The sequence below is a fragment of the Danio rerio genome, chromosome 17 (assembly GCF_049306965.1).
Source record: "Danio rerio strain Tuebingen ecotype United States chromosome 17, GRCz12tu, whole genome shotgun sequence".
Lineage (NCBI taxonomy): Eukaryota > Metazoa > Chordata > Actinopteri > Cypriniformes > Danionidae > Danio > Danio rerio.
This window is the reverse complement of record NC_133192.1, coordinates 40,810,631-40,828,777: the sequence shown is the minus strand read 5'-3', so window position 1 is coordinate 40,828,777 and position 18,147 is coordinate 40,810,631. Positions and strand designations below refer to the sequence as shown.

The window sequence follows — 18,147 nt, the reverse complement described above, 5'->3', positions numbered from 1 at the left end:
AGTATGGAAGAGCCAGGATAAAATTTTAAACTATATGCCAAACTGTGTGTGTGTTTGACAGAAAAAAGGGGAACACTTTACTTGAAGGGGGAAACATTGTTTATTATGACAACTTGACATAAACAAATTTATCACAACCTGTTTTTGTCTTTGTTATGACTACCTGACATTACCAATACAACAACACCTGTCATAAACATGATTGTCATCCATTATAAATATATCATGAATGTTATAACAGTTTTAGCTGTGATGTATTTGTTTATGTCAAGTTGTCAAAGCAATGTCATTCTTGCATTTAAAATTACATAACTGAGCAAGTGACACTTAGTAACAGTTGTCGTTAATGCAGTATGCATAACATCTCATTCACATTATATAATAAAGCTTTCGTGATGGTCTTATGAACACCCCTTTAAGTAAAGTGTTACCAAAAAAGTTATATGCACAGATGATGGCTGGAGGGTAAGTAAATTATGGGGTAATTTTCATTTTGAGATGAACTATTTTTTTAGCCAGACTAGTTCTGACACAATGTCAGGCAATTTAGATAAAAGTTCAACAAGTACCGTTCAACTTCTGTAAGGATTACTATAAATATGTCCTACTTTCACGTTCACTGAGGTAATAATAAGCTTCTGTAATGTTCCAGATTATTGTTATTTTTTCAATTTCATGTCATTGTTACCGCAATGATTTTCTAAACTATCAGGACAGGCAGCAGTCATTAGCTGTCGCAAACCGAAGCAAATCCCACACTGTTACTAGCACGGTCTGGAGAAATTGTGAATGACAAAATGATCCCCTACGCTATGCTTTGCTTGTTTGTGCCCGACTGCAAGTTTGGAGCTGACAGCTAATTAGGGCCGGCTCAGATCAGCGCCTCTGATTGTGCCGCGTAAAGGATGAGCTGCGATAGCGAAGCTGAACACCTAATCTACACAACACCATGTCTCGACGCCACTGCGAATAAACACTGCTGTTCCACATAGGCAAAAAAAAAACTGCTCCAATTACGCAGGCAGATCGCAGAGCCAATTTGTAAAAACTTTTGTGGAGCTGTGAAGTCGGCAGGTTAAAGAGACATCTTGTGACAAATGGAGATGAGAAAGAAGAGGAAAGTGCAAGAGAGTAGATGCAACTTCTTTCAGGGACTGATGCCTGATTGTCACAAGTTCTTACTTTTAATGAAACTAAAGTGGAAGGAAAGAAAGGGGTCAGGATTGGGACTGTTGCGAGCAAGATTTGAACTCAAAAAACAGCATGAGCACCACCAGTCACTGATGTGTTTGAAAGTGGGCTCTAAATAACTGCTTCCAGTGATTTGTCATTTTGTTGTAGTTTTAATTTAGTGGCCAAACTATCAGAAACACCTGGTTTAGCCAGTCAAGGTCTTATTCAGAAACATCAGAGGCCTCATGTAAGAAGACTTGCGTTGAATTCATACTAAAACAGTAAAAAATTCATATGTATGAAGCACTGCGTATGCTGAACCCCACACATATTCTTTTGTACATCCGAATGAACGTGAAACTGAGCGCAACATGCACGAGCGCAAAACCCCTTCCTGCCTCCTCCCCCATATGAATATGCTAATGACTCTTACTTTTGGCAAAACCAAACGAAAAAACAATGGCAAAAGCAAGCAAGAAGAGAAACTTTAAAAAGAATGTGAATTGGAGGTGCTCCTTTCGGAGGTAGACCAGAGAAAAACGGTGTTATTTGCAAGTTTGTCCTCTGAAATAATAAGAAAAGAAAAAAATTGAGTGGGAGAGTTTAGCTGGTGCGGTTAACGCAGTTGGGTCTGAACATCGCACTGTGAGTGAATTAAAAAAGAAATGGTCCGATGTAAAGATGTAAAAATGTTAGTGTCTCTAGCAGTGTGAGTGGCGTAGCTCATAAAGCGCATGGCAACATGTTTTAACACGTTCGAGCATGAACTCGGTTGGAATCCAGCGTCTGATGAAGACATTCTTCTTTTTTTTCTCCAACTATATATCAGATTTTGCCTACTCTTCATCCCGAGGAAGACAAGTAGCAATCAATAATAAGTGTGTGTATTATGTTAAGCGCATCTGAGCATCATCTTTTATTTGCACATTTATTGAAAGGAAATGTTTCTGATTCACGTATGCAAATTCGTCTTCAGATGGTGCCTTGATAGCAATGTGCGTGTAGTCGATTGCTCCAATTACATTGGGAAAACCGGAGATAGCTGCAAATTGCACTTTCATGTTTAGCTGGTCAACTGCGTGGTATGGAAACCTTATATACCTGCTAGACATGCGGATGATCCTGTCCCAAACAGCTGCGGCTCAAAGATAGTTTGTAGGGTGCAATTTAAAATAATTGCCTTTAGGAGTCGTCAATGGAAATAAAACAAACACACAACAGAAATGCACGTACGCCAGACATGAAGTTATTGGCATGCACCGACGCACATTCTCTCGTTAATTTCATCGTTAGTAAATCCAAACCTGAGCGTGAAATCTGGCATACGCAAAGTTTTTGTGCGTACGCAGCATTGATACCAGTGGCATAGCGGACGGGCCCACAGCCATTTTCAATAATTGAAAATCCGACAACTGCAATAATCAAACTCTTGGGAACAACTGTGGTCGAAACCAAAGTTCACAAGTCTGTGTTCTCTGAACACCTCTCAAGCGGTAGACTACTTCATTCTGATTGCTTGCCGAACCACGTCATAGCTCATACCATAAAGTTGACTTGATATCAACTCTCCTCAATGCTCACACCGGAGAAGGCGCGCCGTGCTGTTTCTCGCCGCCTGTTCTCATTGAAATTAATGACTTCTGGCTACTTTGACGCTCTCGTCGCTTTCGGTTTGTGATCACTCCTCAGTTTGTGAAGGCTTCCTCGCGTTGTCGCTCCACCCCGCCCCCCTTTCCCCCTTCTTAGTTTGTGATCGCTCCTAAGTTTGTGATCGCTCCTCAGTTTGTGAAGGCTTCCTTGCGTTGTCGCTCCACCCCCCCCCCTTTCCCCCTTCTTAGTTTGTGATCGCTCCTAAGTTTGTGATCGTTCCTCAGTTTGTGAAGACTTCCCCGCATGGTCGCTCCACCCCGCCTCCCTTCCCCGCTCCTCAATTTGTGACCCCCAAATCATCATCAGGGGGCCCCACCAGTGATCCCTGCAGGGGTGCCTCCGCATTTTGCGCTACGCCACTGGTTGATACATGAGGCACCAGAAGAGTGAGGTTTACCTGCACAGCACTTACTACCTGGCCTCTGTTACATGTGCAAAAACAAAATAGCATCTACTGTGCCTAAATTCAAGCGATTTCACCTCTACTCCAAAACGCGGCCAACTGCACTGAATGAGCGTTTGCTCACACCAATTGTTGTAGGAATGAACAAGATTCTCCTCGCAAGCTGATGCAGTTGTAGAAATAAGCAATCTTTTTTCTCCCAGAAAAATAGCAGATTTTCCTCTGATGACTCCTCTAAATGAACAGTACTCTTGCACTTTATCCATTATTTTGGGCGCCTCATCTTCCCATTCTGCAAAGCTGACTCTCTATTTTTTCACTGGTCCACTGCCATGTCCTGCTACATCCACCCGGAATTTAATCATAAGGTATTTTTTTATTACCCAACCTGCCTGACCCGCAGACTATCCACAGCGCCCGGGGATATAACCGCCATCCTCGCATCACTAGTAGCTGAACCAAAGAGCTTAGAATGACCAAGAGGTGACACTCAATAGAACGTTCTATTGCAACAGCAGCGCCCAGCAACAGCCCCGGATTCCGCCATTTTGAAGTGAAAGTGATCGGCCGTCCATTGGATCTCATTACTGTCGCGATGGCAAGCAGCTGCTTTGTTTTTTATTTATTTATTCAAAAAGCACATTAAAGTTTAGATACAACCTGAAAGACAACAATACAACACGTATTATCAAGAACATCAGCACTTTTATTAGTTTATTTTACAGACTTATGATATACATGTTGTTCTATTGGAGTTTTCATTCCAAAATGGCTGCCTACTTCCCTCTAGTGGCTGTTTTCCAAATTACACCAGAGTATCGGCTTTTGGTCATTCTAAGCTCTTTGGCTGAACTCTGCAGAACAGTGGCTCTACAGGAACAGAGCGCCTCACCTCATCTTTAAAGCAATAGTTATGAGTTCTACTGTTTCTTTAAAACATAACAAAGCTTGCTATGACAAGTGCAGGGAATAAAGCAGTAGTGTTGACCTATCTTCTATCTCCATAGTCTCCTATCAGAGAGTCACTCCCTCAGGTGTGGTTGAATAAAGAGTCTTTATTTATCAGAGTTCGGCCCCTGGCCCAGCGTTGTCCTTTCCCCTCCTCAATCCTGCCATCATGAATGAGCACACAAGTGCAAATGCTTGCATCTCAGATTCTAATTTTAGATATCTATTTTTGCCCCCTCAAAGTTATGGCCGAGGATCAAGCTCGCGGCCTGAATAATGCATGCAGCTTAGCGCAGACTCCCTCCTCTTGCACAAAGAATATTGATATTCCCCACCGCTGACATCATACCTGATAGCTTCTTATCACCAAACCAAATACGCACTGCACATGGCTGCTTCTCAGCCCTATTATTCATTCGATGAGAGCAGATAGGGGGATGAAGGATGGCGACAAGCATGTGTGTGTGGATGAGATGGGCAGTTGGGGTCCAGGTTAAGGAAGGTGCTTTAGCCATCGGGGAGCATTTTGATTGGTCGTTTTGGTTAGTCCTCTTTAATGTGCCATCTGCTGACAGGACTCGAAGTAAGGTCAACAAAGGTCTCTCTCTCTCTCTGTTTCCTTTCTCTCCTTCTCTGGTGTTAACAGATGACATTGGACCATGTCTTTGGCACCTGCTGTATTATGCCAAGATTTGATGTGCCAAAGACAAGTTGTGTACTGACTGTTTAAGAAGTCTTAACTCTTTCCTCACCCTTGACATAATATCTCATCAATTAAGAGATGATACTTTCTTGCCATTGACGAGTTTTTACAACAGTCCATGTTTTAGGTGTATCACAGTAAGGGAAGCCCTAGAGAATGTCTTGAATGAGACTTCTGGGACCGAAATATAAGATAGGTGCAGAGAAAGTGTACATCAAATCATATGTAAAATGTATAATTATAGCTATAGAAGTTATAGTTATCATTATACAAGTTGGCATTAGACTACTCCTACACATAGACACATCTACACATAGGTATCACCTATACAGTGGTCCCTCGTTATCCGCAAAGTAGTCAGCTTTATTTTTTACAATTATTATAGATATAATAAAGTAGAGATAGTCTAAAAAAATAAAGGATAGTCTATAAAACCCCTCACTGCACACTTTAAACATTTTTTTTCTCAGACAGGCATTAACATTTTCACACTTTTCTCTCTTGCTTAAACACTCTCAAAGTTCAAACCTTCTTAGAAAAATCAGTCCAGTTTTATATAATGAAACCAAAGATCAAAAACATTTGATCTTCATTTATTTATTCCGTAATGGCACCCTACAGCTTTATAACTTTTACCTTCATACAGTATTAGCATGTTCAGAAGTTCAACTTTTTGTTGTGAAGGTTAGTATCTTCCTCTCCCTTTTGTGTGCTTCCGCCTGCAGGTGCCTTTGACAATGCAGAACGTTTCGTCAACATTCTGGGGAGAAAATTTGCAAACAAACAGTGCAGCACTTCAGAGTCACACTGCTAGCGATCAAAGATTTATGTAAATCTGGCAAGCTGGATGCATTCTGTACTGTACTGGAGACACGGCATGGAGGAGATTGATTGACAGTGGTCTAGAGCCAGTCAGGACGCAGAACACAATGCACTAATCAGGGCGCAAAACACAATACGCTGTAGAAAAAAAACATGTCAAGTTACATAAAAAAATTGCCAAAACTGCGAGACCGCAAAAAGTGAACTACGTTATAGCGAGGCACCACTGAATTCTATTGAACCGCAGGTTACCTACATTATATATATATACACACACACACATACACACACACACATTTTTTTTTTGTGGTAGTAATTCCCAGAAATTTGCAGACAATTTTGTGATTAAAATGTATATATATATATATATATATATATATATATATATATATATATATATATATATATATATATATATATATAATCAAATCAGAAAAATAAAGATTCTTTATTTTGGTCTCTTGTCGAGGCAAGACCGAAAACAGATCTAAAACGGTAGCGATTATTCCAAAGGAAGGCTGTATAATTTGTATGGACGAACTTACTTTTTATGTCTCTTAGATTTCGCTCTCCAGAGCATCTGACATGTACCTCACTCATAAAGTGTGTTAAGGCTTTCCCTACCATAATACACCTAAAACATGGATTGCCGTAAAGCTCATTGCAGGGAAGTGTTTTAGTTTTCTCTTGTTAACTGCACGGAAAGAGTTAAACAAAATCATTTAATGATTTGGTGAACACAATAGTTACAGCCTGGCTTGGAATTGGATGTTTATGAGAATATTTAATTTTTTTGTGATTATTTTACATTTAATTAGGAATTTTGCAGGATCACAAAAAATGTCAACTTTTTGTTGATTTTGTGTTGGATTCAGCGATCGTGGAATTACAAAAAACTAGGGGGTCTGATAATAACTGATGAAGTTATTAGTAACTAGTTATTTTTTAAAAAGTTCATTTGTAAAAAAAAAAAAAAAAAAAAAAAACGGTTATACAAATATACTTGAATAGAATTGAAATCTTAAAAAAAATAAGTACGGATTACTTTTTTGTGTAAAATGTTGCAGTTTTGATTAAACCTATCTAAAAACTGATTCAAACTTATCTGCATTCAAGTGCCCTATCAAATTCCCATGAATATAGAATAAAATGTTTTGTTTTTGTGTGTTAGTTTAAAAGCAGAGACTCTTAATTTTGAAATGCAAACATGATCATATATGTTCCAAGCAGAAAATATTCTGAGGGCTATCAAATTTAAGTGAAAATCATCAAAAATGTGGGCGGTGGCTGGCAAAAATAAAAAACGTTGGCGGAGAAAAAGTTTTTGAACCAATACTGACACCTATCGGTGTGGATCCAGCAATCTATCAACCAATGGTCTTAATCTCAATTCTTGGAGGGCCGCAGCTCTGCATAGTTTAGCTCTAACCAGCTCCAGCTCACACCTTGCTTAATAGTCTAGTAGTCTTGAACACCTTGATTAGTTGGATCAGCTGTGTTTGATTAGGGTTGGAGCAAAACTGTGCAGAGCTGTGGCCCTCCAGGAATCCAGTTTGAGACCTATGCTATAAACAGAAATATGGTAAACACAGTCAACCATGATCTAATTATTCTATGTATACACTAATATATATATATATATATATATATATATATATATATATATATATATATATATATATATATATATATATATATATATAATTATTTGTTTAATTTATGATTTACTACAATATGCCTCTAAAGCTTTCTTCATCTTTCTCGTTTTCTCTTATCAGTAAGAACAAGCATGGATGTGATACCTGCCGTTGTAAAAAATGCCCTGAGTTGCCATGTGACAAGGCCTGTCCAATGGGATTCCAGCATGATGAATTGGGCTGTCTGATTTGTCAGTGTAGAGGTAAGTCTATATTTATTCATTTGTTAAGTATTTTATTTGATTTGGTCAGACTACAGAATGACTACTACGTTTCGTAATTAGTAATAAATGTAAATAAATTTATCTGAGTTTTAAATCTTACGTATCTTTTATATATTTGATGCAATTTGAACAGTAATGAGCAAGGGCAATGACAGCAAAAAAAAGACTATAATAAAATGAAAGACAGAACATTTTTAAAAGTAATTGGAAGTGACAGACCAATTTTCAAATGTAGGTGCAATATAGTAACATTTTATTTTAAAATATCTTAAAATAAGAAATATCTTTTCATTTTCTATCCTAACTCTTGTGTGCTGTTGGAGATGTTTTCATCCACTCTGGGGAGATTTTGAGGCATAATTTGGCCACAACTGTCTTTGTGTTTCAGCAAATGGAATGATTTTTGGTGAAAAATCTTATTTTGACACATATTTTATGAAAATCCTTTGGAATTTTTTTAAAAACTCAACAATACACTTTAAGCAAATTTACTACCCTTTCGTTATGTTAGTGCCTGTTTTTGCCCCATTGACTTTCATTAGAACGACATTGCCTTGACAGCACGTAACCGATCATTCTTGACTGTTAAAGGTTTTTCTTTTTGGAAGAGGTTAAATTTGTGATATAACACGAATGTCAGGTAGATCTTGATGAACTCCCCCAACTTATTTCTGACTTATGACAGATATAGGGATGCTAAGGAGAGATATACGGCTTTCTAATAGCTTGACTATGATACCAATTTGGTATGTTTAATTTACTTAGATTGCGTGTTTTTTGGACTGTGGAAGGAAACTGGACAACCCAGAGAAAACCCACGTGAGCACGGAGAGAACGAGCAAACTCCACACAGAAATATTAACTAGTTTAATAGGGACTTTAACCAGAGACATTCTTGCTGTGAGGCAACAGTGCTAATCAATGGACCGCCGTGTCGCCCATCTAGAAAGGTGGGGGAGTAGGGGTGGTTGGGGGGCATTCTTCAAGATGAAGATACTGAGATACAAAACTCTGATTATTTAAAGTGAGTTAAGGAATCATCGGAATGGTAAGTCAATCATAAGCTAACGTGGGACCAGACATGGACAATCATGGGTACGTGATCCTCTTGAGATTTCTTTATAAATAAACTTCACTTAATGTACTTCATATAAACAGTTCACATGGTTCAGAATCCATTCAGGAAATAAATCCAAATAAAATGTAAGTAATATAACCTAAAACTTATTTTCCCCCTTGATCTATAGTGCTATATTGGCCCCATCCAGCGGAATCGATATGCTGAGGTGTTATTCCTTTAATTTCCAAGTGTCAGCCATGTGCACACAGAGAAAACCGAGAGCAAGGGTCTCCAGCATGACTCATTCCCCCCTGCCTCCCCAGATTTCCCATTTATTTTGAAGACCACCTGTTGTATATACAAAAGCCAGGCGCACGGTTACTCACACCCCTCCATTATTCATGCGGCTCTTGTGTTCCCGTTTGATTCATCTTCAATAATGAAGCTGGCACGTGAAATATTCACAAGCTCGGTCCGTTTAATAAGAAGGGAGAGTGAAGAAAAAGACCCCTTTTTTAATCTTCCTCACGTTGAATTTGTTTGAAAGTGTGCATCCTCGGCGTATCAGCCAGACAGGGTTTTAATCAATGTGAAATGGTTGTGTGATATTGACTGGGGCCTGGCTGGAGCCATGGAGAGGCAGTGAGAGGTGACGCTCTTGGCAGATAGATGAGATTTGAGAATGTTTTGTGCTCTGGGGTTTGGAGCGTGCGCCGCATCAACTTGCATATTTTGTCATTTCACGCTGCATGTGTAGCAGCCGGTGAAAATGTTTTACTGAAGAGGTCAGATGTCTGGAATATAAATGTAAAAAATGATTCGGGGAATCCTCTGGCTTTCCCGCTTGGCTATTAGTATGCCGAAGAATCCATCGAGACTTGACTCTAAACAAACATCTGCTCTGTGTCCGGAATTAAATTTCAACCAAATGCGCTTGATATGGAATGCGGTTTTAATGCAGGAGCAGAATTTCTTAAACTGTTTTGATTTAGGACCATTAGTTGATGAGCATTATGTGACACTGGACCACAAACAGTGTTGCCAACTGTTTTCAATAAAAAGGCGCTAAGCTCTGCTCGAAAAGTCACTAAATGTCGTTAGATACATCAGTTTGCATATTACTGAAGTCATCACATCCAGCAGTTTCAGTTTGTTTAACAACCTATGGTTAAGAAAGTGTTAGTAAAGGTATTTATATTTGCACTATGCTTTATATATGCATGTCAATTTAATTCAATTAATTTTAGTTTGAACACAGTATATCCGTATAAATGTATAATGAATTTGTAGCAATCTCTCTGACATAATAAAATCCCACATATTCAGAAACTGTCACTAAATCTCTGTAATTATGACCAAGAAAAGAGTAAATGGTCAAATTAAATTGTTAAATTTAACAGGAAAGAGAAGCAGATCGGCTAGACCAGGGGTGTCAAACTCATTTTAGCTCAGCGGCCACTTGGAGGAAAATCTATTCATAAGCGGGCTGGACTTAAAAATAACTTAATATATATAACTTAAAAACAACAACTTCAGATTGTTTTCTTTGTTTTTTTTTTTGATCAACATAAAACATAAAGCTGGAGCGTGAGGACAACACAATCTCACAGAAATGTTTAACTTTTTGATTTAGTTGCTTATTCATATGGATTTATACAATCTTATTCTTACAATTTAGTACGATTTGCTTGTCCATCAATGATAGTTGGGTTTGGGGGTGTGGGTGTCAAGCCTCTTTTTTATATCGTAAATTTTCATACGACTGAACTTGTACGAATTAGCCCCAAAACTGACAAAATGTGAAATTTCCTTGTGAGAACATCTCAGTGTGGTATGGCAGGGCATAGATGTGATCTTTCTTTCTGGGAAAGCTGTAAAAATGATTCAGGATTCTTTATCACAGGGATTCTCAACCTTTTTTACTTTGGGCCCACTGCTTTCTCTTTTCAATTTTATGTAGGTCCACCTGAAAAATATCTTTTTTCATAAATATTTGTATGAAATGCTCATTTATACCTTTATTTATTATAAATATATGTATCATATTTGACCATATATATATATATATATATATATATATATATATATATATATATATATATATATTATACATTTGTTGTGCCTTCTATTATTTTATATAATCAGCATTTTAATGAAAAAATATATAATTTTATTTAAATTTAATTATATTTAAAATAAAACTACTGTGCCACTGCGTCACCTATTACTATTATTGTTATTATTATAATTATTATTATTATTACTTATTTTATTGATTTTTTTAAGAGATTCAAGATTCAAAGAAAACTACAGGTCCACAGGGAGACTGCAGAAGAGCAGTTTCTGCTTTAAGCTGAACTTACTGAATATCTAATATTAAATATCTACTTTTCAAAAATATACATACTTAACTGAAATTAACCGTTTGAAGTTGTGCCATCTAGTGGACACAATTGAAACAGCAGCTTCTTTTAATAAAAAAATTGCATTTTTCTTGCGTTTTTATACTTTACAGAATCATCTCGCGGGCCGGATTAAACCTGTTTGCAGGCCTGATCCGGCCTGCCGGTCTCACGCTTGACACCCCTGTGCTAGAATGTACAAGGGAAATACCTCACACTCGCGGTGCTAAATAATTTTACGTTGGTACGCAGAGAGTTAATGTGCTTTTAGGATGCAGGTGTAAGAGACGACTGTGTGGTACTTGGCCGACTGTGAAGACTCTGAGGTGTGGCAGGGGCCGACAGCATCACTCGCAGCTCATTGAGAAGAGTAGAGATGGTACAGTACAGACAGATGAGAATCTATTAAAAAAATGTCTAGTAACACCAAAAAAGTTGCTAGATTTGTTGCTAGTCGCTTTTTTTTTTGCCGCTAGGGGGGTCCAAAATGTCGCTAAGTTGGCAAAACTGATGACAAAACTAGTTAAAATAACAAAAAATGTAATGTATGTGTCAAAATGATACATTTTGCTTTTATGCCAAACATCATTAATATTAGGTAAAGACCAGGTTTCTTCAAGATATTTTACTAATTCTTTTCTGTAAAAGTGTTAAAACTATTATGCATTGCTGAGAACTTAATTTTGACAACTTTAAATGTGTTTTTCTCAGGATTTAGATTTTTGTGAACCCTCAGATTCCAGATATTCAAATAGTTGTATTTCGATCAAATATTGTCCTATACTAAAAAGTATACATTAACGGAAATCTTATTTCTTCAGCTTCCACATGCATCTTGTACAAAAAAAAAGTTTGTCAAACAATTTGTCTAACATTTGTCAAAAATCTAACGTAATTAAATCAAACAATACGTGTTTATACAGCAGCAAAAGTGCCTTTTGTGCAGTGTTTTCTTTGAATGTTCGTTGAATTTTAGTGGTCACAGTGTAGTCCGATCATACTTTAGCTGTATTTCCATTTAACATATTTGTAATCACATTTTGGGATATTGCATGCAAGACATTTATTTTGAGGGGAAAAAGCCAAAAAATAAACAAAAATTCCAAATGAGTACAAAAAATATTCAAATCAAGGTAGAAAACTTTTTCTTAATGCTAAGAAAACATCAAATTAACCATATTCTGTCCCTTTTTTATGTCAGTATAAAAGGAAGTTATCTTTTCTCTGAATAAAAGATGTCATATAGCCCTAGTGCTAATGCACAAAAAATGAATGAATGTTTGAATGAGTAAATAAATAAATATAAAGTGTATGGATAAATTGCGTGTAAATTTCTTGGTGAGTAGATATTATTATTATTGTTATTATTATTATTATTATTATTATTAATAGTAATACATATTACTAGTTGTTTATTGGTCACACTATTTTAAGGTTCTCACTTTTAATACGCCATTAAATATGACTTTTGCCTCTATAAACTGCTAATTTACTGCTTATTAATAGTTATAAAAGTAGTAGTTGGATTTAGGTATTATGTAGTATTAGGAAGCAGATTAAGATAATGCAGAATATGTACTTTAAACTGTATTGAGAACTTTGAACTGTATTAGTACACTGAGTACTAATAATACTAATAAACAGTCAATATCCTATAAGCAGGTAATACGCCTATGTTAATAGTGACTATTGGTGCTTACACAAAAGTGTTACCATTCTGTTTGGTTTCTAATTATGTATTAAATGTTCAAAAAATCATTTTAAATACAAATAAATCAATCAAGTTAAGAGTACCATGGATATGATGAGCTTGTACTGGTTTGTTGAAAGTAATGATCATGGTTGTACCGCAGTGTTATTTTAGTGCTGTAATGGCAGAAAGTGATCTGATCTGTCTGTTGTTTGTTTGTCTGTGCAGATCAGAGCTCGTCGTCTGTGACTCCAGCAGTGAAGCTGGGCTCTTGTCTGTCTATGGACGGCCGCAGGCATGAGAATGGGCAGAGCTGGCACGACGGATGCAGGGACTGTTACTGCCATGCTGGAAGAGAAATGTGTGCGCTTATTTCTTGCCCAGTGCCACCCTGTGATAATCCTACCATCCGCCCCGGACACTGTTGCCCCACATGCCCAGGTGATTCAGTGCAGCATATTTACTCACTGGCAGGCAAAGTTTCTTAAAGAGATAGTTTACTCAAACATTCAATTTTACTCATTGTTTTCACACCCTCAAGTGGTTCCAGACCTTTATGAGATTCTTTATTGTGTTGAATATGAAGATATAAAAAAAAACAAAGCAGAAGTCATTGACATCTATGGTAAAAAATAAACAAAAACTACAGATACTGTGGAAGTCAATGGCTTCCAGTTCCAAAAACTCTTGGAACTAAAAACTATAGCTATTCATACTCCTTGACACTTTAGATATGAAGCAAGGCTGCAATTTATTGATTAAAAATGTGCTAAAATGGTTTTATTGTGAAAGAATATTACACTTTAAAATAACATTTTCTGTACAGATATAGTTTAATGTATGCTTGTGATGGCAAAACTGAATTGTTCTAAGTCTGCAGTGCCACAAAACCCGCGAAAAATTGTGAATATTAAAGATTAATTCAATTCAATTAACATTTAACATGTGTTAAAGCAAGTTAATGTCGCTTAATATATTAATAATTGTAAAAACCGAGAAACTTGTTCTCTGTAGAAACAGAACAATTTAAACTAATATCACACAAATAAAAAAAACATTAACTATATTAAACTAAAACAATATCAATGATACAAAAAATAACCCTTGACAATCCACTACTGGTTTTGTGTTTTTGTTTTGTTTTTTAAGAAATTAGTACATTTTTAATTCAACAAGGATGCATTAAAATGATTTAATCGTACACAAGATTTATATTAGAAATAAATCCTGTTCAGAGCAAAGCAAGACCTGTTTACTTTGATACTAGTAATCAATGATAATAGCAACTGAGCACCAATAAAAACTTTTAATAATTAAACAGTTAGAGAGCATTTTAGAAAATAACCTGAATGGAAATAAAAACTGCTTTGCCATCATAAGAGTAGGTTATATTTTATACACACACACATACAGTCAGAATTATTAGCGCCCAATAGAAATGTTTTTTTCTTGTTTAAATATTTCCCAAATGAAGTTTAACAGAGCAGGGAAATTTTCACAGTATGTCTGATAATATTTCTTCTTCTGGAGAAAGTCTTATTTGTTTTATTTTGGCTAGAATAAAAGCAGTTTTTAATTTTTTTAAACCATTTTAAGGTCAATATTATTAGCCCCTTTAAGCTATATTTTTCAATAATCTACAGAACAAACCATTGTTAAACAACAACTTGCCTAATTACTCTAACCTGCCTAGTTAACCTAATTAACCTAGTTAAGCCTTTAAATGTCACTTTAAGCTGTATAAAAGTGTCTTGAAAAATATCAAGTAAAATATTATTTACAGTCATCATAGCAAAGATAAAATAAATCAGTTATTAGAAATAAGTTATTAAAACTATTATGTTTACAAATGTGTTGAAAAAATCTTCTCTAAGGTTAAACAGAAATTGGGGAAAAAAATAAACGGTGGCTCATAATTCAGACTTTAACTGTATATATTTAGAATTTTTAAATTTCAAATAAATGTTACATTGCTGTAAACAGAAGATTCTTAAAAACACTTCAGTTATTGACTGCCATTGTTTTTACAGTTTGATCTCTTTAAAGCATTGATAAGTAAAACTCTGATTATCTCTCCCAGAAGAGTCCAGTTCCCATAAACCCGAGCTGAGTGAGGCGTCAGTGTGTTTGGCTCCAGGCGGAGAGTATTTTGTTGAGGGAGAGACGTGGAACATCGACTCCTGCACTCAGTGCACCTGCCACAGCGGCCGAGTGCTGTGTGAGACCGAGGTTTGCCCGCCTCTTCTCTGCCACAGCCCAATCAGAACACAGGACTCCTGCTGCCCACACTGTCCAGGTGAGCTGTCAACCAAAACATCTATTCTCCCTCAAATCAAACTGACAATTTTTAGGGTGTGATTATAAATATGTTGGTGTTAAAGTCATCTATAAAGGGTTGTTCATACCACGCGTGGCAACTATAAAGATAAATATAAAGATTGAGCTCTAAAAGTAAATCTAAATGTAGAACAACACTTAGAATGATGACTTTTGTTGCTTATTCAAACTACTGATTTAAAGTGAAATGATACAACACAATTCTTAGTTTTTCGGGGGACAGTTGTTTTATATTCAATCCACCTAAATTTGTAATAACTATTACATTAAGTTAATAAACTTGTGAGTTAATCAAACAGCCGTCTTAAATTAATCAAAACTACTCATTTTTATTATTATTAATAAGAATGAATGGAGGAACCAGTACACCATCCAAATACACACGGTCAATGGAACTAAATGCACTACTGTATACTGTACATAATAAATTATTCAGATGGTGTAAATTCTTATCATTGGTGTAAATGAAGTCTTGTTAAGGTGGCTTGAGAAAGGAAACACACTATGCTCCTTCTTCTTCTTTGACTATTTTAAGAACGCATCTCCTCCGAGATTGTTCATACTACAACCACCAAACTAACTTTAAACCTCCAGACTATACTGAATTAAGTTTCTATATCCTTTGCAACTAATCCCACTTTCGGTTTTCCGAAAACTGACCCAGAAAGTTTGGAAAAGTCCCATTGACTTAACATTGGACCTAACTTTGTGACCTCATAACTTTGCACCAGACTGTCATACAGGCTTAAGTTTGAGTTAATTTAACTGAGACTACCAATCGGCCAATCACTCATAACCTTTCTACTTACTAGCCACGCCCTAGCAACCACTTACGGCACCCTAGCAACTGTCCTATAGCCTTCCATTGTAAAAAGAAAACTACCTTTAATTTTACATTGGACATACTAACAACATACTAATCCATACTAACGACATACCAATCCATACCAAAAACATCCTAACAAACATACTAATCATACAAGCTAACTCAATGCTATTTCTTAGTATAAATGTACAAGCAACCCGCTAATTCATACTAAATTAAATTTTCTTAAAAACAAGCTACCAACTTGCGAATTTATACTAAACTCATGCTAATAACATGCTAATTTGTGCTAGCAACATACTAATTCATTCTAGATGAATTAATGTAATGTACATGTAAGTAACTGCCTAGCAACTACTTAGAACACCTTAGCAACTACCTAGCAACACCCAAGCAACCACCTAGCATAGCCTTAGCAACGACTCAGAACACCCTAGCAACACCTTAGCAACCACTTAGAACACCCTATCAATGACCTGATCAGCGGACTCTTCCGTCGACGCTTGAAAAGTTGAGAAAGTCCCAACTTCTGTAGCGAGCGACGCCACTGAAGCAGCGCCGACTGATCCCCAATGCAATTCGGCAACGCCTTGGCTGTTTTAAAAAAAAGAGGGGAGGAGCTTCTTGATATCTCCCACCTTCTCTTTATGCTTCGGTTGAAATTACATTGCAGATCTAAACAAAGTTTCGCAGTTCAAGGTACTTCAGGGGACCTTGCAGTTTCAAAGCTGACAAAAAGAGGTCACGGAAAGTAGCTGTGATATTTGGATGTTGTACAAGGAGAATCAAGGGAGCTGCAAAAGCTTTATTTATTTAAAAGATACATTACTGTGAGAACTTTTGGAGCATAGTGGCATGAGACACCTATGAAGGGAGTAAAGTTAACTAAAAGTGACTGTGCATAATGCATGCGTTTGGTGGAAATGATGAATACTGCATGACTCAGGAGTGCATGATCAACACTCGGAGCTGAAGATGACAAAGGAAACACAATGGATGCACATTTCAGAGGATGTTACAGCAAACTTTCTTTTGCTGTTGAAAATGTTCCCAACAATCCTGAAATCATTTTCAAGTTTGTAAATGAAACGACGGAGAGATGTAGATTTGTTTCAAACTCGGACTGTTTGAGCTTGAGTTATGTGTTTTAGTCAAAGTAGGTTTTTTTGGAAGTTCAACTTTTTCACTGTTTTACTGTTTTTAAAAGGGGTAGTTCAAAAATTACAATTCTGTCATCATTTTCTAAACCTCAAGTTGCTCTAAGTCTCTAAGAATTTCTGTCTTCTGCTCAACACCGATTATATTTTAACAATTCTTCATCTGGGTCCCCATAACTTCCATAGTATTTGTTTTATTCTCCATAATTTGAAAGTCAACAAGAACCAGCAATTGCTTAATCAGTCACATCCTTTAAAATATCATCTTTTGTGTTCACCAAAATAAATAAATAAATAAATTATTAGATAAAAATAAATTAATTAATAAATAAGAAAATTAATAATAATAAATTAATTAATTAAATTTAATTAAATAATAAAATTATATTAAATTTAAAAATTATATTAAATAATAATAAATAAGTATTAAATATATAACTAAAGTAAAAATTGTAAAAAAAATAAATGAATAAACAAATAAATAAAATAAATAAATAAATGAAATAAACAAAATAATATAATAAAAATAATTAAATAAATTAATTAATTAATAAAATTAATAAAATAAACAAACTAAATCAATAAACAACAAATAAATAAATAAAATTATAAAAAAATAAATAAATAAACAAATAAACTAAATAAATAAATTAAATAACTAACTAACTAACCAACCCAATGTTCCAGAATTATCTTTTTGGTGAATTATTTTTATTAAGGTGTTATTGAGGGCTTTGAAATATGCATTTTAATCAATATTTGATGTAACATCTTAAAGTAGCTCCTCCCCTTTTTAAAAACAGCCAATAGCGTTTCGTTTTCATCACAGTTCTGCCAGTGAGAGTGCTTGAGATCAAGCACATCAAATGTAAAACGTCTTGAAGGGGGCGGGGCATGTCAGGTACTAGAGAGTTTGATTGGTCACGATTTGATGAGAAACTCAAGTATGAGGTTATGTTAATATAACTGTTGATCCATTTAGGCTGAAGTGACTACAAGCTTTACATGTTTATATCAGTTTTATATCTCCTAAATGCAAATGTTGTCACTGTTGT

The 18,147-nt window shown here is 35.8% G+C and overlaps 1 protein-coding gene across 1 annotated transcript in view; it reads left to right on the top strand.

The window, feature by feature from the left end:
• The window catches only part of crim1 (cysteine rich transmembrane BMP regulator 1 (chordin-like)), a 258,179-nt gene that overhangs the window by 227,625 nt on the left and 12,407 nt on the right, over positions 1-18,147 (top strand). Inside the window, 3 exon segments of the mRNA NM_212821.1 lie at positions 7,478-7,599; positions 13,001-13,213; positions 14,853-15,068. Coding sequence (NP_997986.1) covers positions 7,478-7,599; positions 13,001-13,213; positions 14,853-15,068 — 551 coding nt within the window.